Source organism: Hyperoodon ampullatus (assembly GCF_949752795.1).
Source record: "Hyperoodon ampullatus genome assembly, chromosome: 5".
In the NCBI taxonomy this organism is placed as follows: domain Eukaryota; kingdom Metazoa; phylum Chordata; class Mammalia; order Artiodactyla; family Ziphiidae; genus Hyperoodon; species Hyperoodon ampullatus.
Window position 1 is genome coordinate 50,523,154 of NC_136918.1, and position 25,747 is coordinate 50,548,900.

The following is a 25,747-nucleotide window of genomic DNA, read 5'->3' on the forward strand; positions in this document are numbered from 1 at the left end:
ATATATATTATGGTACAATGGAATATTAATATATGTTCAATGACCTAGATTTACATAATGTACACCCACAGTTACAGAAAGAGCAGGCTATAAAATAGCACGTATAGTGTAAAGTAGATACACCACAAGGATATCTTGTACAGAATAGGGAAATATAGTCATTATTTTGTAATAACTATAAGTGGAGTGTCAGCTATAAAAATATTGAATCACTACGTTGTACACCTGAAACTAATATAATATTGTAAATCAACTATACTTCAAATTTTTTAAATAGCATGTATAGAATAGAATGCTATAGTCTTATATACATTTTTATAAAACATTTAACAGTGACTGGGTTATGACTGGGAAGCAGGATTGTAATTTTTGTTTTCCTCTTTTCCTATATCTGTATTTTCTCCAGTTGCTAAAATTATTATACATCCTTTTAATTATAAGAAAAAGAAACAACATAAATATTAATTTTTGTAAAAGGAAAAAAGTGACATATGAGTTCAGGTGCTAATGCAGCAAAGTACAAGAAATCATCTTTTCCCTTTCCTGTGAAAGGGAATAGAATAGAATGCAACAGTACACTGCTAATTCCTCCAAATGGTACTTAGTGGAGGTAATTTAAAAAACTATCCCTGTGACCACTACCACCTGACATTCATTTAATTCTTCATTCAATCATTCACTTGCTGATTACCTCCCATGGGCTAGACACACTGCTGGAAAAGTTACTTTAAAAACATCTGTTCTTCTATAAAATCCAGTGCAGAATGCATTTCGTGAGTTAGGGTGGTTTATGCTTTTTTCATAATTAAATTTTTCACCTCCTACTGCCCTTAGATTCTGCAAATCCCATATGTGATTTCTCATAGTGCATCACTGTCTCCTTCCCCACCCTCACCCATAAGTACCGAAATTTGGGAGCGATGAGGAGTAAAGCCATAGAGTTTGGCCCAGAGTGCCTTTAAATTCAACGGTGCTCAAAAACATCATCATGACATCCTATTCAAGGATGCAACTCAAAAACCAGGAATATGTGCAGGTCACTCGGAGTTCAGTAAGCCCGAGGAGAAGATTTGGCTGTTCTGTATAATTAATGACCATCTCTGAGAGAATGGTTGGTCCCTCCAAGCTCCATCAGAAGACAGGAAACCCTAATGATCAGACTCTCCTTCCCTCTGTAGCCAAATACCTTGGCAGCTTTACAGCGGCCCCATCTTGTGGTTTATTCTTTCTGCAAGAACTCACCTGCCCTAAAGAAGAGTCCATTACTGAAAATCAAGGAAGGAGTGAACCAATGGACATGTAACACATAATAAATCCTGCTCGTGAATTACTGAATAATGCTTGTCCATAACAGCTTTTAATGTTTCAAGCAAGCGAATGATTTCCGAAAAGTAATACAAGACCCTTTAGATGAATGTGGAAGTCGGGAGAACTACAGCTCATCCTTTTCTAGTCTAGTTGGATTAAAACAACTTCAGTGAAGAAATTCCTATTTTATATAAAAGAAGAAGAAAGTTTCCCTCCCCCTCTCTGTCTCTAGGGCTGTATCAATACATATGTGTTTGGTCTGGTAAGACCATTCATGAGTAGAGCTACAGCCATACGATTATAGGAGCAAATGCTGTTATGGTAAATTTAATTAAATCCAATTATTATTTACTTGGTACTTTCTAGGCACTTGACACCACAAGCTTTATAAAAGTAAAATAGCCTCTGTCCTCCAAGAGCTCCCAGTCAGCTGGGAGACACAGGTATTTACCCAACTAATTTTATCTCAAGATGAATCTGATACCTCTAATAACAGAAGAACAAACACGACATTACAGTGGCTACAGGCACAGGCTCTGCAGGTAGGCTGCTTGGGTTGGAATTCTGGTTCTACTTGTCACCAGCACAGTGACCTTGTCAAGTTACTTTGCCTTCTCTGCCTCAGTTTCTTCATCTGTGGCATGGAGATAATAACGGTACCTACCTCATAGGGTTACTGTGAAGATGAAACGTGACACAAGTGGAAGGATTGTTAATATTGGTATAATTACTACCAGCATGTGAGGTAGAGAGGGACCAATTATGACAAGAACCTGGGAAAGTGGTCCAGAGAAGTGGAATCTGTGGCCAAGTTCTGAATATCGATGAGGATTTTAGTGTGCTGTGATGGGAAAGAAGGGGCAATTCGCAGCTAAGGGTTAGCCTAGACGAAGGCCTGGAAGTAGGGGGAAGGCGGTTGAGGACGGATGAGCAGGCTGGTGGTGTGGTACCATAGCAGGTACGTGAGCTGTAGGTCTGGAGCTGCAGGGGAGATAACACTGAGAGCCAAGCAGGCCAGGACCTGACTGCAGGAGCTGAGGGCCGCCGGGCTCCGACCCCTTAGGCAAGCACAGCCCGAGAAGAAGGGTATCACAGTGCTGACTTTGAATTCTGGCTCCACCTCTGAAGAGCTATGTGACCTTGGGCAAGGTTACCTAATCTTTCTATGCCTCTGTTTTCTCACCTGTAAAATGGGTGTGGTGAGGATTAAATGATGGCCTAGGTAAAGTGCTTAGAGCCCTAGTCGGCACAGAGTGACATATGTTAAGTGTTTGCTGATGGAAGGCTCCCCATGGGCTTAGGGCACCTCTTCCTGCCATCCTGACAGCCCTTCAGAAAATGATCATGAGCAACGACAGGGTCAAGGTCATAAGACTGCTTTTCAACTCTTCAAAAATATCACCACGAAAATAAATGCTCTCTTTTGGACAAAAACGTTCATGGCCCACGATGAAATTTCACCTCAGATGATAGACAAAGTCAGAGCTGGCACTAAACTGAGGCACACACACTACCAGGTGACAGGACGGAGTCTACCCAAGACTTCCTCAGATCACCCTGGCCTATGCGAAGTGGCCAAGTGCACCATTTATGAGAAGCTGGGATCTGTGCTAACTTTTAAATGATGGCAAAGGTTTTAATATTTGGGAGTGGGGGGGAAGGGCACGAACCGAATGTACAATCACGACTGCTCAGACAACCCCTAAGTCAAGAACTTACTTCCAGATCCATCCTTGACTCTAGGTCCTTCAGGCTTGGCTTCAGAAATAATGTTCGCATTGGCGTTATTCTCCATCTCGATCACAAAGTCACTGTCCTCCTCAAACTCAGGGTGGCTAAAGATCCAATCCAGTGCTCTTTCCAGGTTACTATTCTAATAAAACAAAACATGTTTACAATGTATGCAGTCCCGGGGCCTCATTATATCCTGACCATTTGAACCAGGATGTCAAGCAGATAGGACAGGAGGCTTGAATTCATTAGTCCTAAGTGCCTCTGAGTAAGCTCTGACTCTGCATATGAAACACACTTTCCGTGGTCATTCTGTAAGTCTCCCAACCGAAGTCTGTAACTGGATTCACTGGTAAACAACTCATAGCAGCAGGTCAGCTCTGCAAAGCCCATATCAGTCTTAGCTCAGCATTTCTGTGGGCTGATGCTTATAATGATGGGAGGCAAAATGCCAAAGAGAAAGGCATCTGTTTCAGTGCAGCCTTTTCCAAAGCCACACTAATCGCACATGCTATCTTCTCCAGCAACTGTATTTTGTGCAGATAACCATGCAGGGTAGAGGGAAGCCAACATGAGTACTGTCAGAGCTCCTCTCCTAAATGTTGGCAAAGTGGTTGAATTGCAGTAGAGACAAGACTGATGCCTTGATTAATGATGACAACACTGGTTAGTTAAGTTACATTGTTTTAAACTGAACTCCATGTAATTCAAATCAATGGATCATAAAAACATTTCTGTCTTCTCCCTTTGTGGTATCACTTGGTGAGTTAAAGAATTTGTTTAGATGTAGTTACAATCTCCAATTAAACAGTCAGGCAAGTAAAATAATTGGGGCATAAGCAAGTACCCCGCATACAACAAACTCTGGTTGAGACATTTCAAGCATTTTAAAGGGAAACAGATTTTTCCAGCTACACTGCCCAGAGCCAGGAGAGAGCCGCTGTGACCTCAGCAAGGGACCTCAGCAGGCAACCAGTCAGGATAAGCAAGAAGGAATCAGGAGCAGATATTCACTCAAAAGTGGATTATTGTGTGAAAAAAAAAGTACTTTCCTCCCTCAGTACTAAACAGATATCTGCACTGCAAAAGGAAAGGTTCCGTCTACCCTCCCGTTTCCTGGTCCCTCTTTCCTGATAATATCAGGACTTCACAAATACCTGAAAAGCCTTCTTTCTCTGTAGAGAGAAACAAAAGCAGAGAATTCCAAGGAGACTTCTCTATGAGGACTTTTGAGAGACATTGCTCCAAGGTCTTGGTATCAGAAAAGCACAATTTCTCCAAAAGAACTGCCTTATTGAACACAGAATCTCAAGCATCCCTCTTTGCTCTAAGGCCACAAGCAAGCTCCAAGTCAAGTCTCTGACCTCATGCTAATAAACATTAAGATGATACAGAGTTTCTTTCAGTTGGGTCAACTTGTCCCCAGTGTATTATCTCCCTCCTTCTTAAAATATCTCCTTATTCTTAAAATCTCTGTATGATTCCCTCAATCATTTATTTTAGCTTTATATATACTACACACGAATAAATCTTTGTGGGGCATGGTGGGGTATAGCTTGAGACAGACATGATTCAAAATGATCAAAGGACATTGGAAAGTTTCAGTTGCTACTGACAAAACACAAACTACCTCCAACAAGAAGAAGGTGTTCACATACAGTCTCCCAGGCTTACCGTTGCTCGTAGCGCCTGAAGAGCCTGATTTCGATGGAATCCCATGGAAGTAATGAGAGCTACAGTTTCCTCCGGAGGTTGGTTATCCAGTCCAGCAGAGGCTCCAGCAGAAGCTGCTCCTCCATAACCCGGCATGGTCAGCGGCTCGGCAAAATCTGGGGAAAATAATCACACTCAGGCCCTTTTCTTTTGGGGGGGGGGGGGTCTTGAAATAAACAACATTTTAGAGCTAAGAAGAAAAAATACCTAAAGTTAAAATAATCAAGACAGTCTGGTACTGGCATAAGGATAAACATATAGATCAACAGACCAATCAAACAGAATTGAGAGTTCAGATATAAACCCACATACCTATGGTCAACTGATTTTCAACAAGGCTACCGAGACCATTCAAAGGGGAAAGGACAGTCTTTTCAACAAATAGTACTGGGACAACTACATATCCACATGCAAAAAAATAAAGTTAGACCCCTACCTTATACCATATGTAAAAATTAACTCCAAATGGATCATTGGCCTAAATGTCAGAGCTAAAACTACAGAACTCTTAGAAGAAAGCATATGAGAAAATCTCTGTGACCTTGGGTTAGGCAATGGTTTCTTAGGTACACCAAATGCACAAGTGACAAAAGAAAAAAACAAACAAATTGGACTTCATCAAAATTAAAAACTTTTGTGCTTCAAAGGACACCATCAAGAAAGTGAAAAGACAACCCACACAATGGGAGAAAATATTTGCAAATCATATATCTGATAAGGCACCTGTATCCAGAGCTCTTAGAATTCAACAATACAAATAACCTCATTAAAAATGGGCAAAGGATTTGAACAGACATTTCTTCAAAGATACATAAATGGCCAATAAGCATATGAAAAGACGTTCATCATTAGCCATTAGGGAAATGCAAATCAAAACGACAATGAGATACCACTTCTCATCCAATGGATTGGGTATAATAAAAACAATAACAACGAGGGTTGGTGAGGATGTGGAGAAACTGGAACCCTCATACATTGCTGATGGGAATGTTGTACAGCCACTGTTGAAAACAATTTGGTGGTTTCTAAGAAAGTCAAATGTGGAGTTACTATATGACACAGCAATTCCACTCAAAAGAAATGAAAACATGTCCACATAAAAATTTGTACACAAAATGTTTATAGCAGCATTATTCATAATAGCCAAAAAGTGGAAACAACCCAAATGTCTACCAACTGATGAAAGGATAAATAAAATATAGTACGTCCATACAACAGACTATTATTCAGCCATAAAAAGGAATGAAGTACCAATACATGCCACAACACAGATGAACCTTGAAAGCATTATGCTAAGTGACAGAAGCCAAAAACAAAAGATCTCATATTGTATGATTACATCTATATGAAACATCCAAAATAGGCAAATCCACAGAGCCGGAAAGTAGACTCGTGATTGTCAGGGGCTGGAGAGAGCAGGGGAAATGCGAAAGGGACTGCTATTGTGTACAGAATTTCTTTTTGGAAATTAACTGGTGATGGTGGCACAATTCTGCGAATCTACTAAAAAAAACCACTGAAATGTACACTTTAAATGAGGAAATTATATGGTATGTGAATCATAGCTTAATAAAGTGGATAAAAGTAAAAGCTAACTAAACAGCCCCTATTTCTTCATGCACATTTTTCTATCTCAAGTCCTCCTCATCTCTTAGCTAGAAGTTTATCCCATATCTTTCCAATGGTCTTTTCGCTACTGAATTATACAATTTAAAAGGGTGAATTAATCTCAACAAAGCTATTATTTAAAAAAGGAGGAAAGACAAAGATTGTGACTTTGCTACATGGGCAAAATAACCATCCCCCAGCCTCATGCAGCAGATTATGAGCTGAAAGGTCATTTTCTGGGACACATCCAGAGGACACAGTAGGACCAAGGCTTAACATCACTGAGGATCACATCAGATTCCAAAGCCATTCCATTTTCTGACCACCTACCTGGCTCTTCCATGTGAACAATGATCCAGTTGAAGGCCACTTCGGCTCCCATATTTCCAGTAAAATACACAGCCTTCCGACATGCTTCCAGAGGGAAACCCATCTCAGCCAGCTGCATCACTGATGACTCATCGATGTCTGATGCTACAGAGCACACAGGATATTCTGGTGTAAAAAAAGTCAACCCTATTTCTTCTCGTCTTAGCTTCTCTTTGCCCCTTATCCACATGCTACCCAAAGAACGGGCTATTTTGTTTAATATGTACATGGTGGTTTAACTGTGTTTTGTTTTAAGCCATCCAAATATTAAGCTATTTGAGTTGAGTTTTAATCTTTTTTTTTTTTAGTTTTTTTTTGAGTTTAATCTTTGACCTAAATAGGAACCATGGTAATTACCTGAACAATCCAAGCACTGAAAAACAACTCTCTAATTTCCTATGGGGAGATCTAGTGTATTCCCAGAACCATTTCAGTCTCTTACATCACTCTCAAGACCACTACAGCAGCCTCTCCTATGGACTGCTGAAATTTGAAGAGAAAAGCATCATCTACAGGCCAAAAAGCCTATTCCTTAGATCTCACAGAAGGTTATAGCAGGCCTTTAGATATATTAGCAATCAAAGGATGTAATCAGCTCTGAGAAATGGAGAGCCCAATGTTATGATAGAAGGAAAGAATGTGTTTGTTAATTGTATACATTTAAGATATTAAAAAAGATTGCTTTACAAACCTAACTTCGGTTTAGACACATATTTTGCTTTCTTTTCATAATAATATATAAATATTGGTAGAGAGATGTGTGTTTATCGATACATAGACATAAATATAGATTTGTATGTATATGCACACATATACATGCTTGTATGCATATGTATACTTGTACATGGGTGTGTATGTATGTCCGTGTGTGTGTATACATACACACCTACAAAGTGCTCTCAAATTATACCAAAGGTGGGGAGGGAACAGGAGCACAAAATATACCCCTTATGTTTTCCATGTCCTGAGGTCTGTAATCTACTGAAAACTCTGCCAAAGACAGCAATCAGTAGAAGAACTGAAGAACAGAGACATCTGTTCTACAAAAATTGTACTGAAAATGTATTTACCGAAGTTCTCTCTCAAGAGGATATACAAAACATCCTATCAAGATAAAATTTTAAGAAAGGAATGATGTAGGACAACAGTGATTCCCCAACTGTGTTCTAGAGAATCCTAGTGTTCTAAGAGAGATGTAATTACTGAACCACAAAACAAGGGACTTCCATGGTCAAATAAGTTTTTTAAACCTGCATTCTCAATTCTCTCTAGAAATTCACAGTGTGCATTAATGTAGTGAAAATTCTAAAGTCCTATAATAAAGACTCCTGCAGTAGGTTGGGATTAACACATACACACTACTATATATATAAGACAGATAACCAACAAGGACCTACTGTATAGCACAGGGAACTAAACTCAATATTTTACAGTAGCCTATAAAAGAAAAGAATCTAAAAAAAGAATAGATATATATATGTATAACTGAATCACTGTGCTATACACCTGAAACTAACACACTGTAAATCAACTATACTTCAGTCAAATAAAATATTAAAAATATTTTAAAATTTTAGTAACAACAAAAAAGACTCCTGTGAAACTCTTTCTACAGAATACTTTTCAACACCTTGTAAAAGACCCTGTTCCCTAGAATGCAGTTAAAGTAATGCAGCTTAATAAATGTATGCATGTATATAATAGCATATTAAATTGAAAATGTATAATTCCACTTTGGGGAAAATACAGTGAGCCAGGCACAGGCAAAGAACAGTAGAAGGACAGATGCCAAATGTTAATAGTGGTTATAGATGAAACCAGAGATGACTGTTTTCACCAATCCATAATTTCTACATATCTTTTCACTTTGGAATAAGAAAATAATCAAAGTTATTCCTTTTAAATATCTGAGAAAGGTAGGATATAAATGTAAATTAACCCAAGATAATACTGTTTTCTCCTGCTGAACATAGGTTATTGCTAATAAGACAGCAGGCTTAGATCAGGAGGAAAATGGAAAATGGCTGAATGCTCACTGTCAGACAGGCTCTGACACAGTTCCAACCACCCATCACCTCCCCTGGGGCAAGATCCTGGAGGCCGGCTCTCTGCAGGGTCAGGGGCATCGAAACTCCTCACATTCCAGAAAAGGTCGAGTGACATGAAAAGCATGCTTGATGCCTAGCCCTGGCTCTGGTCCTAGCTCTTGGGTCTCTGAACTTTCCTAGGTCTCAGTTTTATCCTCTATAAAAGGTCACCTACTCTGCCCTTCTTACTGTGACATTCAAACAAGAATCTGGGCTTTGTATTAATAGCACAGTTAAATACAGTTGGAAGAATTTATGGAGTAATAAACTCAACATTACTCATGGTAACCATTCAAAAATATTGTTATCATTACAATCAGATTATTTACAGAGGCAATCATTCACCCATGACGCTCGCTGACCCTAACAGCCTTTCCCAGCAATCAGCAAATCAAAATTGACCCAAGAAAGGAAATAGGGAGGTCTAAGCCATGTGATCAATCATGTAAAACGTTTGCAAAGTAAAACACTTGAACTTCTAAATTAACAACAGTGTCTCCAGAAAGGCTTTGTAGACAAAAAGATTCAGAGTATTTTGTGTTACACACTCCTCCTTCCTGCTAATTAATATCTAAATATTCACTATAAATAGTTTATTTTTTTCACGTTCTTTAGAAAATCAAGAGTATCAACTCTCACAGGATTAAAGAACTAAACGACTACAAAATTGACAAACAATCCGATGGAACTAACACCCTTAAGAGTATTAATTAATACTACCATGTCCTGTCAGTGGTGTACCTTCATTATGTGTCCAGAAGCAGGAGTGGAAAAAGTGACAGGCCACTGTGCCATCACTGCAGAAGGAGGCCTACTCGTGGCCAAAGAGGGAAGAAATGGCATCATTATCCCCCGTTCACACACGAGGAAACTGAGGCTCAGAGAAGTTAAGTTAATGATTCTAGATCACACAGTCACAAATGGCAGAGCCGAGATTCCAGCTCAGGGCTGCTTCGCTCTCACCCTAATGTTCACTCTCCTGAACCACAGGGCCACCTAATCACCATGTCACTGGTTTAGATTTGCTACTACCTCAACTTGCAGACCAAGGACTGTGCCCACCCGGAAAAACTGCACATACACCGGGTACAGAACAATGCCCCTTTACTGAATCCCACAGATAAATGAGTTAGACCGGTAACAACGGTAGGACACTGAGAAAAAACATAAAAGATACATACGGTCTATCAACTGGTTCATCAGGCGATCTGGAAATTAAAGGAGAGGGAGGGAAGTGAGACCAAACCATGGCAAAGTGTTCTGGAGAAAGAAAAAGAGTTAATCCGGGGCACTTGCTCCCCAGTCCCCCCTTGAGATCCCACACTGTTGTCAGCCCCTCCGTCCCCCCATCAGACCACCCCAGCCTGCACGACATAAAGTCATTCCAGTAAGGAGGGAGAATACCAGGTTTCAGGCATTTAGAGCAGATAAACAGGACGCTCTGCTTATCATCTTATTGAGCTAAATAATTTCTCTCCCTGTACTTCTAAGAACTCTGTATAATTACAAACCAAGGACTCTGTTACTGAACATGAGAGAAAGCAGGAGCAATGCTAATAAACCATCTTGTATTTCTCTGACACTCAAGACTGATCTCTTCTTTCTAGAACCTCTTTAATGAACCACCTGTACCCCACATAACCCAGGCTGCCCCACCTACAGGCCCCTTCCCTGCTCTCTGTCCTCTGTAATTTAGAGAATAATGTAACACAGGTGCCGATTTTGAATCCTAGCTTGCTCCTCCTGGATTCACCTTACCCCAGCATGGTCACCAATAATATACTCTGCTCAGCTGATGGAAATCCTGTGGTGGCAGGGCCCCGAGCCATCTGGCACTATTAGCTAATGTACCTAATTAACTCATTAGGAAGGTGAACAGTAAACAGGTGGGCAAGCAAAGCCAGAATGGAAGTGATTTCACCAGAATAACTGAGCTAATAATGAAACCAAGATTTCTCCACGCTGCTTTTGGACTCACAAAGGCAATCATTTTTTGCATGTCCTTTTCCCTTTAAAAGTTAAGTATTCTGAACAAGGACTACTTTAAGGTTCAGAGAGTAAGAGAAACTCAAACCGCTCCCTTGCTATGAAGCAGTGACAAAGATTGGGAGGTGAGACATGGGTAAGATTTTTAAAACCAACACACGTGGTTCAATTTCCCTTTTCGGTTCTCTAAAGGTACTCCAAGAAGGACACAGCTCCCCCAGACGAAGAGTCCACTGAAAACACACCCCTTCTCTTCCCCACAGGCCCATTAGGGGAAAGAGGGAGGCGGGGAGGGAGGCAAAGTCCAAGGCAACATAACCTAAAAACTTTCTGGAGCTTTGCTGCCCTCTGCTGCCAGTGATTTCCACGGGCCAGTTTCGACCACTCACGATGGGTCTCTGTGCCCCTTCCCATGACTACTGTAAGCTTACAGTTGCAGCCAGGCTTCACTTCTGTGTGTCCACAGTGGGTTACAACACAGGAAGGCACCAAGGGACAATGGAGTGGTGGAAGAAAAGGGACTATGCCAGCAGAGGAGAGGGGAGGGGTCGAGAAGGTCCCCCTGGCAGAAGATGGTACCTTTTGAGTCATCAGGAATAACTACAGGGGGGCTGATGTCCGGAAGTTCCTCCTCTCCTGGCTGTAACCCCCTGGCTCGGAGATGGTTGATATCAAGTAGGTCTGGCATATCAATAGAAACATCTGCAAAACGAGAGAGATTATATTCACTGGGCTCTCCAAATACCCACAATCACCTCCTAAATCCAACACCATTAACTCTAGGCACAAGTGTCTAGGCAGAGCCAGGGGATGCTTTACAGTTCCCTGGAGTAAATCACGGGACCAGCAGACTCATTGAGACTGGTAAGATTTTAATGCAGAGTCAGGGGAAACACAGAGGCAGGGTTTCACACTGAACAAGAACAAACGAGGGAAACCAGAGGTTGAAAACTGGGAGCCCGTAGAACACTTGTAGACACTTTCTGCTTGACGTTTTTTAAATGTTGGCAACAAATTCCAATTTTTAAATTGGAAAATGTAATTCAGAAGTCCAGATTCCCAACTCATTTTGAAAAATAAACACCTGTAGCAGAGTCTCACACGGCAACAACCGCCTAGGGCTGATCTTTAGCTCCCACTTTAGGGCACCGTGTACCCTCCATGCCCATCCGTCACAGACCCACCACTCCCATGACCCTGAGCATCATATCTGTGCTATTCTGATTCTTATGGCAGAGAAATATTTTCCTAATCCACGTCTTCATGCAAAATGGGAATACCCAAGAAAGACCAAGACTGCTATCGCTACCTGTTTCTTACACCCAGCCTACTTCTTTCATTTACATTATCACCCTGTCCTTATTAGGCATCTGAGTTTGCAACCTGTAGTTTATGCCTTTTCTCAGATCATGATGGGTACTGTGATTATTCTACCTAAGGTAATAAAGAATGAAGCTTTAAAGAAATTAATTGAACCTCAAGTGTATTCGTCTTGAGGAACATTTTTTTTTAACTTCTCAGCCCAGTTGTCATTGTGTTGACTTACTCAGATACAAAATGTATCAGAGTCTAAGAACCTGTTGAGATTTATAACTGCACACATTCAGATATGGTCATAGTGGAAAATGGGTTCAAATGCTGGCGGAGGACATGTCTCTCGGGCTAGCAAACAGAACCTGAAAATACTATCCTCAAAACCAATTATGATGCTAGGTATGTAAATCCTATTTTAAAACAACCACCCAAAGAAAAGGCTTAGTTAAAAAAAAATTTAAATCTCAGCAGACAGCAAAATCAAACACAATGTCTGAACAACAAAATCAATACAATTGTTCCTCAACAGAAAATTTCAGTTTCATTAAAGAAAGCTTTGAGGCTGCTTTAATTTCAGCAAGACTGTGAAATCTGAGTTTTTTATCCTTTACCGATATTCGAAGGACAAAGAAAAATAAGAAAACTGTTTCCAAAGCAGTTCAAAGTCTTTAGAAGTCAGTTTTCTCTCTCAGGTCCAAGGAGGAAAGGCTGAGTGACAAGCAGCCTGCCCTCTGCCCTCCTCCCTGCCCACAAAATTATTCCACCAGGAAGAGCAGGATAAGCTACAGGCTCACACGCTGCATAATGCCACGTGGAAACAAGTGCTATGCAAACTGTTAGTGCCAGAGGTTTCTGGGAAATCACTCCCTCGACTTTACATTCTTTTTACTTACCACCTTCAGATGAGCAGATGAGTGCTTAATTAACCAGCATAGGGATTGATTGTTGTTTTTTAAGTGCTCAAAAACATAAAAACTTTAAAAGACTGGCAAACAGTCTGAGGTACTTGCTTGAGAAATCAGAGGGTAAAACTGTACATCCTTCCACGGCCCTGAGGACAGCCTAGGAACACCTTGATATTCGATCAAGATGATGGAGAAAATGTTCCTCTGCATTGTCTGGAAAGCTAACCTCTAACAATGGTCAAGGGCCCTTAAGATTAGCAAGAAGAAAGCCCATTTCAGCCAAAGTCACGTCCCTTTCTTGACTTCTTAATACAACTGACTATACTCATGTTATTATTAACAAAATGTGTATGACTTAAGCAAATGTCATAACCACACCTTCCTGCTTCAGAGGCAGAGGCGAGATGCTAAGAAGAGAGTCTATTTTCAATTACTTGCACCTCCAAGCGTGGTTTTTGGACCAGCAGCATTAGCAGCATCAGCATCACCTGGGAACGTATTAGAATAAAGCACCCCTGGGCTCCCCCACCCCCAGACCTGCTGAATCAGTACCTGCATTTTACCAAGATCTGTTAAAGTTTGGGAAGTATGGTTTGATAACATGAGGCTCCTGTTTTCACTCTTAGAATCTGGTCATTCCAGAACCCAGTATTAGAGGGATGGGTTAGCATGTGGCATTTTTTTTTTTTTTTTTTTTTTTTTTTACTATCAGTGCTTATCATATATTCTTATCTTTCAAAAGAGAAAAGTGAAAATCATGGAAAAAGAATGAAATGAAACTGTTTCTGGCAGCCAGCCACATGGGCTCTTTCACATGCCATGTTTTTTAAATAGTTAATTTGATGTTTCAAGCAAAAGCATGCAAAAGATACCTACCAAATTTTTTGGGAACCCAGTCAAGACCAAAAGTGAACTTCTTTATCTGCACTACCAAGTATTCAGGGAATGAGGCAAAGCGAGATGTTCTGGGAAACACAAGGGGATTAGATCAATGAAACAAGGCAATAAGAATTATGAATACAGTTCACGAAGCATCAAAAGCTGTGTCTGAGGCACACCCAGCAGTTCCAGTGCCTGCACTGAAGAGGAGGAACATGCACACACACCTGAGTGGACACACACTCACCACCTCACCGTTCATCCTGGCCTTTTCACAAGACGAAAATGTTTAACAGAGGGCAACGTTGTCCCTGAGGATGATTTTGGGCACGTTGCAAAATTATTACTTTTACTTTGCTGTGGCATTTTATATTTCTGAAATGTGGTTTTCAACCATAAACATTTGTTTTCTTCTAAAACCCTTGCTAGAATTTAATATATGTATTTATAGGTGTGGGTGGGCACCTGTGCATTGTGTTTGTGTAGGTTTGAAAAAGCTCCCCGAGCAATCCTGACACACACCAAACCTGCTCCAACTAAGAGTCTCTATCTGGTAGCACAGAGTTGCCATAAGGAGGGTTTATTGGAAATTTGGTTGAGGCTGACTATTGGAAATGCCAGGGCCTCATTAAACTACTACTGCACCTAAAATCCATGGCCACATGGATCCTAAAGGTGTGTGTATATGTGTGTGCATATATATATATATATATATATATATATATATATATATATATATGTATGTATGTATTCTGGGGTATCTAAAATATCTAAATCTGGGCCTTAAATTTAAAAATTAATATATATGGTCAATGTCTTAAGTTTCATTTCAGACTTTCAAGAATGCTTAATTGCCTGAACGTGAGTTTGACAATTTTATGCACAAACTATTAAACTTATACACCAAATTCATGCCCCAGTTCCAGCTCATTCTCTCCACATTTATTATCTTGTTTATAACAACCATTTCCATTTAAGTGTCCATGTGGGTACAGTAAGTATATGGAAAAAAGAAAATCAGCTGTAGACAGATACTATAGGTACCTTTTAAAATAAAAGATTCTAGAACATGCTCCCTACAAACTCTACTTTTCAAATCTAGTCACTGCCTTCTATGTGACATGCATCTTCCCAGAATTCAGAAAACAACGCTAATGCATTGCTGCCCCCTAGTGTACAAGAGAAGCCATGGTTCGGGGCAGAGGACTGTCCAAAAAGTGTCAAAAGGCTTGGATGCTACTTAATTCACTCCAAATTCGACCCTTTTTGAAGCTTCATCTTCACATTTACAAAATAGATTAATAATTTCCACCTGCCAGGGCTGTTCAATGTTCATGAAATGACATGAAACCACCTGGCACACAAGACTGTGCTGTGTATATCTAAGGAATCAGCATGATTATTTTGTCATGAAAGAGCTAGAATCCACGAGGCCCTGGACACTGACCTGGTTTGTCACTGATCTGTATTTTGCCCCAGGCAAGTCACTTAACCTCTCTGGATCTCAAATTCTCCATCACAAGGAGGGCAGAAGGGTACAGGCAATAATATAAGGGAGTTCTTCAAAAACCAGGAGCTGAACTATTTTAGCCTGCCTCACTCTCCAGAAACTATACATTACTTCTAATTAGGTTTTCCTATCTTCTGAGAAGCAGTAATATCAATAAATTATCATTCTTAAATATAGATGAATCCTCAGTTTCACCAAAAACCAAGAAACTCCATCTGGTATTTTCAACCACTGTAAAAATGTCCTCTCTGACCCCTTCCTCTTACCACATTCACTTAAAAACTGGAAAATATATAATAGTGAAATCAACCAAAAGTCATCAGTAAATCAATGATTTCCAAACTGTGGTTCAGGAGCCCAAAGACTCTTGCAGTTGCTCTTCAGTCAGTATCTGGGTGAGGAATCAGCCGGTAATACCATGGGGTGGGGGGCAGTGGAGGAAACTCGGCTGGTCGGCTGGGGGGACTGGCGAGGGATAATTTAACACATCACTTTGTTATGGGTCGCTACCAACCTAAGAGTATCAGAAAGCAGGTTAGATGGTGCCCACATTATATTTACCCTATTAGGTAAACATTCCTTATTCATCTCTGTAACCTCTATAGGGTCTTAAGTTGAATCACACATGTAGTGACGGCTCAATATAAATGTGTTCAATCTCAAAATGAATACTTGGCATTCATTAATTAGAGGCTTGGGACATCAAGTTTGTTAAATCCAGCAAAGTTATAAATTATGCACCACTTACCCTCTTATTTCTAAAATCATTCCTGGAATTAAAATTTTTCTTGAAAAGTTATGTATTTAATAAATACCATTAGAATATAAATCATTCAAAAAGGTCTAGACAGACAGCAAATTTACCTCAAAGAATTGTTACGGGAACTGAGTTAGGACATAAAGTGCTTAGAACTTTATGTCCTAAGTGCCTGACAACAATACATTATCTATTGACAACCTATTATTATTTAAAATATAACAATTGTTCACTTATTACAATTCAGGCAAAAACATTATGAAAGCCTTAAGAAAAATATATATAAACTGTCCCTCTCCCTGAAATTGAATATTTTATTGAAAACCTTGTCGCTAAAAAAATACAGTTCTATCCTTCCCACTAAATATGTTGAAAACATGATAATCAACCACAGTCAAATTGTACAATCCAAGGCAAAAAAAAAGATAAAAGTAATGTAATAACAATAACAGTATATATTTACTCCGCCAGACACTGTACAAAGCATTTTATGTAGCTTGTCTGTCTTAATCCTCACCTCAACCCTATAAAGAAAGTTCTATTACTATTCCCAGTTTACATATAAGGAAAGAGGCTTATGGAGGTGAGGTCACTTGGCCAAGGTCACATACCAATAAGTTCTATGCTGAGGATTCCAACGCTGCCAGTCCACCTAAAGCTTGTGCTCTGGAACCCCATACCGTGCTTTTCTCTTCGTAAATGATAAAGGTCAAGACAAAATCTCTCTCTGTTTACCCTTAATCCATGAGCTGCTTGAGGGGAGGACTTAGGTCTTGTTCAATTCATTGCCCAGAATATACTGGATGAGCAATAATATTTGCTGGGTGAATAAAATTTCCAAACACTAATATTCTTCCTGAACACTGTCTGTTCAGGACCAATTAAGGGAAGGCTCTTTATGTCTGGTCCATACTGACCCAAGATCTACCAAGAGGACATCTTTTGCCTCTTCCTGGCCTTTCAGACTCTGGGTCTAACACAAGAAAAATTCAAGGCCCCAAATTAACATAATAAGGAGATAATGTCTATACTACTGGCAATAAGAAAAAGAAAGAAAAAAAGATCTTTTAGGAATCCACTGAACTGGTTTCCCCAAAACTATTATTTGAAACATGATAAGGTATAATAAGGAATAAACAAGGCTATATAAGGATTATAAAGATACAAACATAAGCAAGCACGATAAGAAATATGCGGGCAGTGTGTAACACAAGGATTAAGAGTTTAAGCTTTGAACTTGAATGAATTCCAAGTCTGCCACTTAGTGGCCAATTACTTCTTTTATTTCCTCGTCTGTAAAATAGGGAGAATAATGCACCTACCTGGTAGCAATACTAAGAGGATTAAGTGATAACAGATGGGAAGCACTTAGCACAAAACCGGGAATAATAAATGTGCCATAATGGTAGTTGTTTTGTTACCCTAAAACATTGTTTTTTCCTTTCCCACAAGACCAGTTTTCCATTATCAACAATTGTGATACATCCAGTATTAATTTTCTTTCATATGCATTTAACCGTAAGAGCATGTGTGTATGCAAAAGACAGAGAAAATTTAATATCTATTGTTAAGGATTAGAGAAAGCAGAGACCCCTCCTCAAGGATTCTAGGTTAATTATGTTAGCACTGCCTACAACTAAATATTTTGTAGCATTTGAGGAGAAAATCAAGTCAGCATGCACTATTCCTCCACTCAGGTGTAAGAAGGAATTGGGTGGTGACTTTGCCCCAGGATAGAACACAAGCTGGGAAGTGGACACAGGAGAAGAATCCAGATCTCCCAGGGATCAGAAACTGTCTCTGTGGAAAGCTAACACCTCCTAGCTCCACTTTAAAGATGGGCCTTTTCCTAGTGATGAGAAGGCTCCTTCCCTAAGGTCCAGAGAGTGACATACCCTCTGGGCCTTAGGGAAGACTCGCCACCACTTCTAAGACTCGCCACCACTTTACTGAAGAGCACAAAAGGGTGACCAAGTGGACAGGCCAATGAAGATCACTCTGCAGCTCACATGTGATGCTGGGGGCTTTCTAAGCCTAGAAAGCCCCCGATCACTTCCACCCCATACAGTATCAGAATTAAAGCACAAAGAGAAAAGGATGTTTGAGGAATCTTCAGCCTACTGTGAATAATTAAATTTAGGAAAACAAATCAATAAAAATCAACACGCTGTACACAAAGTCACACAATGTTGTATATATTTCAAAAAGTTGAAAGAAAAAAAAAGTTGTTTCCACCACCAATATAATATAGTGTTTAGCTTTCTAACTGCCTAAAGATGTGTCCAATTGTAGTGAAGTGAATCTCGAACATTTAACATGCCAGCTCACCAAGTGTTATCTTCAAGGACACACACAAACACACGCACGCACGTGCGCACACACAGACACACACACTCCAAAACTGAGCAGTCCTCAGATGAAAACTTACCCCACAATGATTAACGGATAATTGAACTATTATTAATCTCATTTAGATATGAAGAAACTTTTTAAAGGAAGTTATTGTAAGAAAATATGGCTTTTTTTAAGCTCTTGAAATAAATTCTTGTTTTCCCATGTTTAACACATGAAGTCGTCATCTGAAACAGAGGCATCCTGAGAGATGGCTGTCACACAGAATAAGTAATTCAGGTTTGACTGCTACTTGAAGTTGTGATAAAAAAATAGCCAGCAGTAGCTCGTCCATGCTTCCCTGACCTTCACATCAACAAGAGCTCAGACATAGCCTAGAAGAAAAATGGCTGAAGAATATCTAGAAGTAGTAAGACTACCAGAGCCTAATTTTTAGACCTTCCCCCTTTTTATGCCACTGTAAATACTCTTTCTCCAACTATATGAAGTGTGCGGGCAAAGACTTGACTGTATAAAATCAATTAAGGTGTCAAGTGGAGAAAAAAAAATTTTTTTTCAATGTACCTGACAATAAGGCTCACAATATAGAAACAGAACATCTCCTGACCACATCCTGGGCAGCTCATTGGAACAATGCTCAGGAGCCCTGATGTCCACTTTGAGATGCCCTGAGACCCCAGATCTCCAGGCAGGTACACAGCCACCAAGTTCTAAGCCAAATCTTTCATTTTGGAATCAAAAATCTATCACAGTGGAGTATAAATACTTGACTGTCATAAGTATTTTTCTAACTTCTTCATTAATATCATCTTGCCATGGATGGGGAGGGTTCTCGGCTATACCCTCGACAAAAAAAAAAAAAAAAAAGAAAAGAAAACGCAAATTCCCTATAAAGGATAAACTACAACCTGGCTTAAAAAAAAAAGCATTCCCTTGCACATGATACAGATTACAACAAGCCTGTTTTACTGAACAGGTCTCACACAAGTGAGGTCTACAACAACTAGTGTTGTGTAAATCATAATCCCATCTTGCCACACATGAGCAAGCAATGCAGACCTGTACAATGCCCCCCAACCCTCCCCTAACCCGGTCCCCACCTCTCAAGGCCCCCTCCTTATCCTAGTGCCACCACACAAGCGCACACACACTTACTTCACACCCGCAGACTTTGCTTGTAGGGCGCTGCTCCAGAAATCATCAACGTTTTCTGGTTCAGAAAAGGCCTGAAGGCAGGCACTAAATGGTATCTTGGCACGAACCAGCTCGGGAAGGGGTCTTCTGTTTGCTTCTGCTTCCCTTCTCGTTAGTTCATAGGCGATCAGTTCATCTGAATAAAAGAGCAAATGAATGACTTTGCAATCACTTAATTTCGTGAAATGAAAAAGACCCCCTTGAACAATGAACCATCTTTGTTGAAGGTTTCTGGGGTGGGGCAGGATTGCTTACTTGCTGCCCTCCACAGAACCAGAGGAGCCTGCTGAAATCCTGTTTAGAGTGGCACTGCCAGGCTGCATCGAGCCATTCATAATTTTTTGCCTGTTCCCCTTTGAGACTGATGGGAGGGAACTGTGAACTCCAGCCCAGGTGAGAGGTTCAGACCACGCATGTGCTGTAAGTGATTCACAAACCTGGACTTTCATTTGTCCAGAGGTCAAGGCTGGTTTGATCCCAATACCACCCTCTAATCACAAAGTCTTCACACCAGAGAATTTCACACTGAAAGAAACCCGAGGGCTCACCTCTTCCCGGCCCTTCACTATGATTAGAGGTCATGGAGGGTGCAGACCAAAGAGCAGGATGAACTATAAGGACCGCAGTTATCCAAGGCACCCAGCCCATGATCCTACCCAGCACTGCCAAGACAACTTCGTGTTGGGGTTAACCGACACTGCAGAGAGCAGAGCGGCCAACCTAGAAGGTCTTTCTACACTATCCCTGTTCAAATGGTTACACACCAAGGGAAAAAGAAGTGAGTGCACCGTGAACTTCCCAAGAGTCAACAGATCTGCTCTTGGAAACTACCTGTAAGTCAAATTGTTATATAGATTTCGAATGGACCTTTCTGGGAATTTCTTTTGTTACAAAAAAAATCCCTTCTGATTTATCAGGTTTTAGACACACTGATACACCTTTGTGTTTTCTTAAACACATCTGAATATGCTTTTACAGTTCATTCCCCAGTCCAAAATCAGTTTATGATGGACTTCTATCTAGGATGCTAGCATTAGGTGTTCCCAGCAATCAATTTCCTGAGACTAAATTTTAAGTCTCCTTTCTGAAAAAAAAAAGGAGATTTACCACTCATAAATTCTGAGTTAGGATCACAGAACTGAGCACAATATGTTAGTATCCCCAAGGTAGGCAAGAGACAGCAATTAAGCCTAGTGCTAAAAAGGAAACAAACCACAGACCCCCCCACACCCCTATTTCTACTTTGTATAATGAATAAGAATTAAAAAACTGGTCAAAAGCTACATGAGCTTATAGAAAATGGAAATCATTTCATCTTAAAAATCATCATAATCACCATTTTCCAATTAACACAATAAAGTGACTACATCCCAAATAAACAAACAAAAAAAAAAAAGGAAAAATGCCATGCAGGGAGTCGTTAAACCTTACAAAAATGACCAGTTCACAGGAAATAAGCAATCTAGCAGATATTTCTCCTTTTTCTGCTTCTAAGACATTAATTCTAAGAAATACCATTCATCTATTCTGCTTGGGAAGAACCAGATCAGACTGACTGAAGGAACCTTCCCCTGAGGTCCCCCCACCTTCCTCCTGCTTCTAAGGTCCAGAGACCCTTCCAAGGAGCCTCGCCCCACAAAGAGACCTGCCACACTTTATCTCCCACAACAGGCATCTTACTCGGATGCCAAAGCTGGATTATTTTTAAGAGGCCTCTCTCTGCTTGAATGTCTCACATCAAAACATGCAGTTCTGATCACTCCCCTCAGACTTTCCACACAACTTGTGCGTGATAATATTAAATTACAAATAATTTCCTCTAAATTAAGCTGCTTCTAAACCAACCAGTTGGTCAAATTTATAGGCACTGAAGTAGGTTCCCTCCATAAGCCCTCCACAAAAATGTCAAAAGAAAGTCACATGGGGACTGAGGAAAAGATAGAAAGAGACATGCAAACCAGACACTGTCCAGGCTGGGTCTGCGCCTGATATGACTTCGCAGAGACTGAACTGTAGTATCACTGACTTGAGGGTTTTCACGTGTGAAGAAGCACACTGCTCATTTCCCACTTTAGAATGTTACCCTTGTTGGTTGCCGCCTCCATGGCCACAGGTAACTGCATCAGGTAATCCACCCTCTCCGTGTAGCGGACTTTTCGGGTCTGACAGCACTGAATACGTTCTTCCACCAAAAACCGAAAAACATCACTTGGGTTTTCTGAGCCAATGCGGTTCCTCTGAAGGTTGGATTATAACAAGTTAGTAAATTTGTGGATATTAAGCCATGAATAAAAATTAGCACAGAATCAAATATAAAGCTGGTGTAAAGATCTGGTGTTACTAAACGCTCCCTCTGGGCATGCCAGTTCACCAGAGTACAGGAAAAGACTGGTAGTTACCTAAAGTCCAAAAATGGGAGATTGGTTAAATATAGTTCATCATGTGAATTAATATTATGCAGCCGTTAAAAGTCATGTCAGAGGGACTGACCTAGAAAGAATTAGAAGAAAAGAGATGTGGAAGCCCAACTAAAGAGAAAGGGAAAAAAAAAATCAAGGACTGTCCTGGAAAAATTAAGCCATGTATGATATTATATAAATGCACTAATGTAAATTATACAGAAATAAAAAAGAAATCATGCTATATACCAGTAGGTAATGACGTGGCAAAACGTTCACAACAGGTTAAGTGAAAAACACTGCTCACAAACCAACACGTAGAAAATGGAGAGCACCTGGAAAATGACTGGGGGGGAGGGTCAGACACCAAGATGTTAGCACTGCTTGTTTGTGGGAGCAGGTGGCACGGGAGGTTCTGATTTTCTCCTTTGTGCCTGTGTTGCCACAAGGAACACATCTGTCATCAGGAAAAAAGTAGTTATTTTTTAAGAGAGGGGAAAAAAGCCTTTAATCATGAAGTCTCAGTGGCCTTTAACAAACCACAGCATTTATTAATGTGATTCGACTCTGCTCTGAGCCGAGTGACCATCTCAGAGTGATGGCAGGAGGACACCAAGTACCACATGGGACTCTGAGGAGCTTATCACAGAGACAAAAAACAAAACAGGCAATGAAATAATGGATAAACACTCCCAGAACACGTTCAAATTAGGAGAACAGGGAGTCCCACAAGTGCCCAGGAGGCCGGGCATGAGGGGCAAGTATATCAAGCGATCCGAGCAGAGAAAGGCCCAAAGACGCCGACTCTGAAGGAGCCTGGCCAGAGAGAGATTTAGGTGGGGAGTGGAGGGGCGGGGCATTCCAGCCACACCAGCAGGGACTGCACACAGGGGTGGGCACACTTCTTACAACCCTTCTGAGCATTTCTGAAGACTGACTTACCTCTACTAGATTCACCAGGTGCAAGAAAAATTCCTGGGCATCCTGCTGTCTGTTGGAGGAGAATTCCGGGTGGCTCTTGCTCACAAAGGCCTTAAACATGCGTGGTGAGATCCCATTCTGTTGAGGCTAAAAAATAAAAATAAAACCAACTCACAATACTTTCATACACATTAGCAGCACTAAGTGTGAAGCAGAGTGGGGATTAACATTAGCCCCGATCTCAGATAAGAAAACTGAAGCCCACGTTAGCTAAATAGTGATAGCGGCCAGCATACACTGGATGTTGATTATGTACCAGGCACTGTGCTATGAGCTTGACATGAGAACAGGATGGGGCTCTGCCTGTTGACTTCCTCTGAAGGAAGGCACTGGTTCCCCGCCCATGAGGGAACAGGAGAGAAGGTAAAGGAAATGGCTCTGCAACGCCCCAGGCAATCACTGCAGAGCTGCCGGGCTCATGGAGCTCCCGGGCTCATGGAGCTCCCAGGAGCTTGGCCTCACCTGGAGAAGCGGAAGGAGGCTGCCTGCAGCTGCCAGGATGGGAAGAGCAAGGACAACTTTGGCTGACGAGGATGTGTGACCTTCCCCAGGGGCTAAAAGGACAGCTCAGAAGGCAGCCAGGCTCCCCCAGAAAGGACACTGCATAAGATGATGGGAGGGCAGCTGAGGAGACTCGGGCAGGAGCTGCGGGGGAGGGAGGGGGTTACAGAGGTAATCAGGGAGGGCATCAGGTAAAAGGTCCCTGTGGAGGTCCCTGAGGGGACAAGCAGGGGTGGAGGGCATCTGTGAAGAACCACTAATGTGCCCCCCACAAAAAGGCCGGCCATGATAGAAGACTTGGCAGCCAAGAGGGAGCAAACGCACTAGCTCAGGGAAAGGCTCTGCCTTGTCTCCAATCTCCCGAACCCTTGATCCTTGACTCTGGAGGGGCCAGAGCGGGTGGGAGGAGGCAAAGAGGTGGAGCAAGGACAAACAAAGACCAGAGGATGCCGACGCTGACCCCCGTCTACACTGCTGGTTTCCAAGCCTCCTGAGCTTGATAGCGGGAGAAGCTTTAAACTGGCTTTAACGTGAACTGGGCTTTTTAATGCTGGTCATCTGCAGGAAATCCAGGCACTCTCCCTGGGATACTCCGAAGAGGAGAAGTGGAAGACCCACATCACCTTTAAAGACAGAGGTGGGCTCAGGATAAAGCTGTTTCCATCTAATAATGGTGCTACCTGTCACCTCGTTTAATACTCACAGTAACCCTATGAAGAAGGTACTACCATCATCCTCATTTTGCAAGCTAAGGAAACTGAGACTGCAGAGAAGTGCCACAAAGGTCTGTCAACTGAAAGCGGTCTTACGACCAGATTATTATGCAGCCAGCAAAGAGCAGAACCAGAATGAACTCCAGATTCTGATCCCAATTCCAGGCTCTCGGCAGCAAAACCAGAGTGGCAGCTGTAGCACAGCACGCCTCAGTGAGACAAACCTCCCCCTCGCCAATCAAGCAGAAGAAGTAACTCCTGTGCTCTCTGCAAAGGTGCATCCACTTCTCAAAAGCTCCACATGCTCAGCTTCCAGGCCACCTTCCCCTCCGCTGAAGTCCAGAGAACTTGCTATCTGGGCCATCACTGAGCACATAGCACAACAGGCCTCCTACTTCCTTTAACTTTCAGCCCGCTCTGGCCCGTCTCCTCAGCCTGACTGCAGTCCTTGGCAGGCAGAGGCCTTGTCTCACACTTCTTTGAGATCTGGACACCAGGGTCAATGCCCAGGGTCTAGAGGCCACGAGAGGTGTGCACAATCACACAGTCAGATGCAACAGGTGATGGGAAAACTCCAACAGCTATCTCCCTGCCGCCACAGGGCAGCTCTACATATAAAATCTCTCCAACACACGTGTTCTAAGCAACGTTTCTAATAAAACTCAGGTGAATTTTCCTGTCCTGCTGAAAATATATCTGACCTAGGCATCCAGCATTTCCAGACCACCTCCTTCGTGTAGAACACATCGGGGGTTCTGCCCTCCAAGAGCTGACAGACAACGGCGGGGTGGGCGCGTGATGACAGACAACACGTATCTATAACAAACGTTAGGGAACACTGCAGAGGACTTGAAACAGTGCTGACAGCTCTGGGAGAAGAACTCCCCAAAGTGGCAGCATCTGAGGACTTGGAACCTGTACATAAATGACCAGCTTACACACACACTCACGAGGCTTCAGATGTGCTTCTAGGGCTAAGTGAAGACCAATTTATATCTGATGGTCAGCTTAACTACCCACACATACACCTCCCGAAAGGAATGTAAAAGTTTGTAACTTTCTCCAATCACAATGCTGATGTATATCTACATGGTATCAGCCAACACACACATGCAAAAATAATGCCTTACATTTGCATAATGACTAACACTTATTCATTCAATAGAAATTTACCGAGTGTTGTAAAATGTCAGACACTATTCTATGTGCCTGGATGAATATTTACCAGGTGCCAGGCATAGCTCCAAACCCGTTATACATGCATCTTACTTAAATCACCCAACTTCATGAGGTGATTACTATTATTATTTTCTCCACTTGACAGATGAGGAAACTGAGGCAAAGAGGAGTTAAGTAACTGGCCCAGGATCATACAACTAGAAAAGTCAATCACAGTCTCTCTTTATCCGTCTGTCTTTCTCTTTCTCTTGTGTCCTAATA

At 41.4% G+C, this 25,747-nt stretch overlaps 1 protein-coding gene across 1 annotated transcript in view; it reads right to left on the reverse strand.

Moving 5' to 3' along the window:
* The window catches only part of USP13 (ubiquitin specific peptidase 13), a gene marked incomplete at its 5' end in the record, with an annotated part of 116,879 nt that overhangs the window by 19,489 nt on the left and 71,643 nt on the right, over nt 1-25,747 (reverse strand). The window contains 9 exons of the mRNA XM_079704199.1: nt 3,028-3,181; nt 4,714-4,868; nt 6,691-6,834; nt 9,998-10,024; nt 11,382-11,504; nt 13,898-13,986; nt 19,675-19,849; nt 21,797-21,950; nt 23,055-23,180. Coding sequence (XP_079560325.1) covers nt 3,028-3,181; nt 4,714-4,868; nt 6,691-6,834; nt 9,998-10,024; nt 11,382-11,504; nt 13,898-13,986; nt 19,675-19,849; nt 21,797-21,950; nt 23,055-23,180 — 1,147 coding nt within the window. The remainder of the gene's footprint in view (nt 1-3,027; nt 3,182-4,713; nt 4,869-6,690; nt 6,835-9,997; nt 10,025-11,381; nt 11,505-13,897; nt 13,987-19,674; nt 19,850-21,796; nt 21,951-23,054; nt 23,181-25,747) is intronic.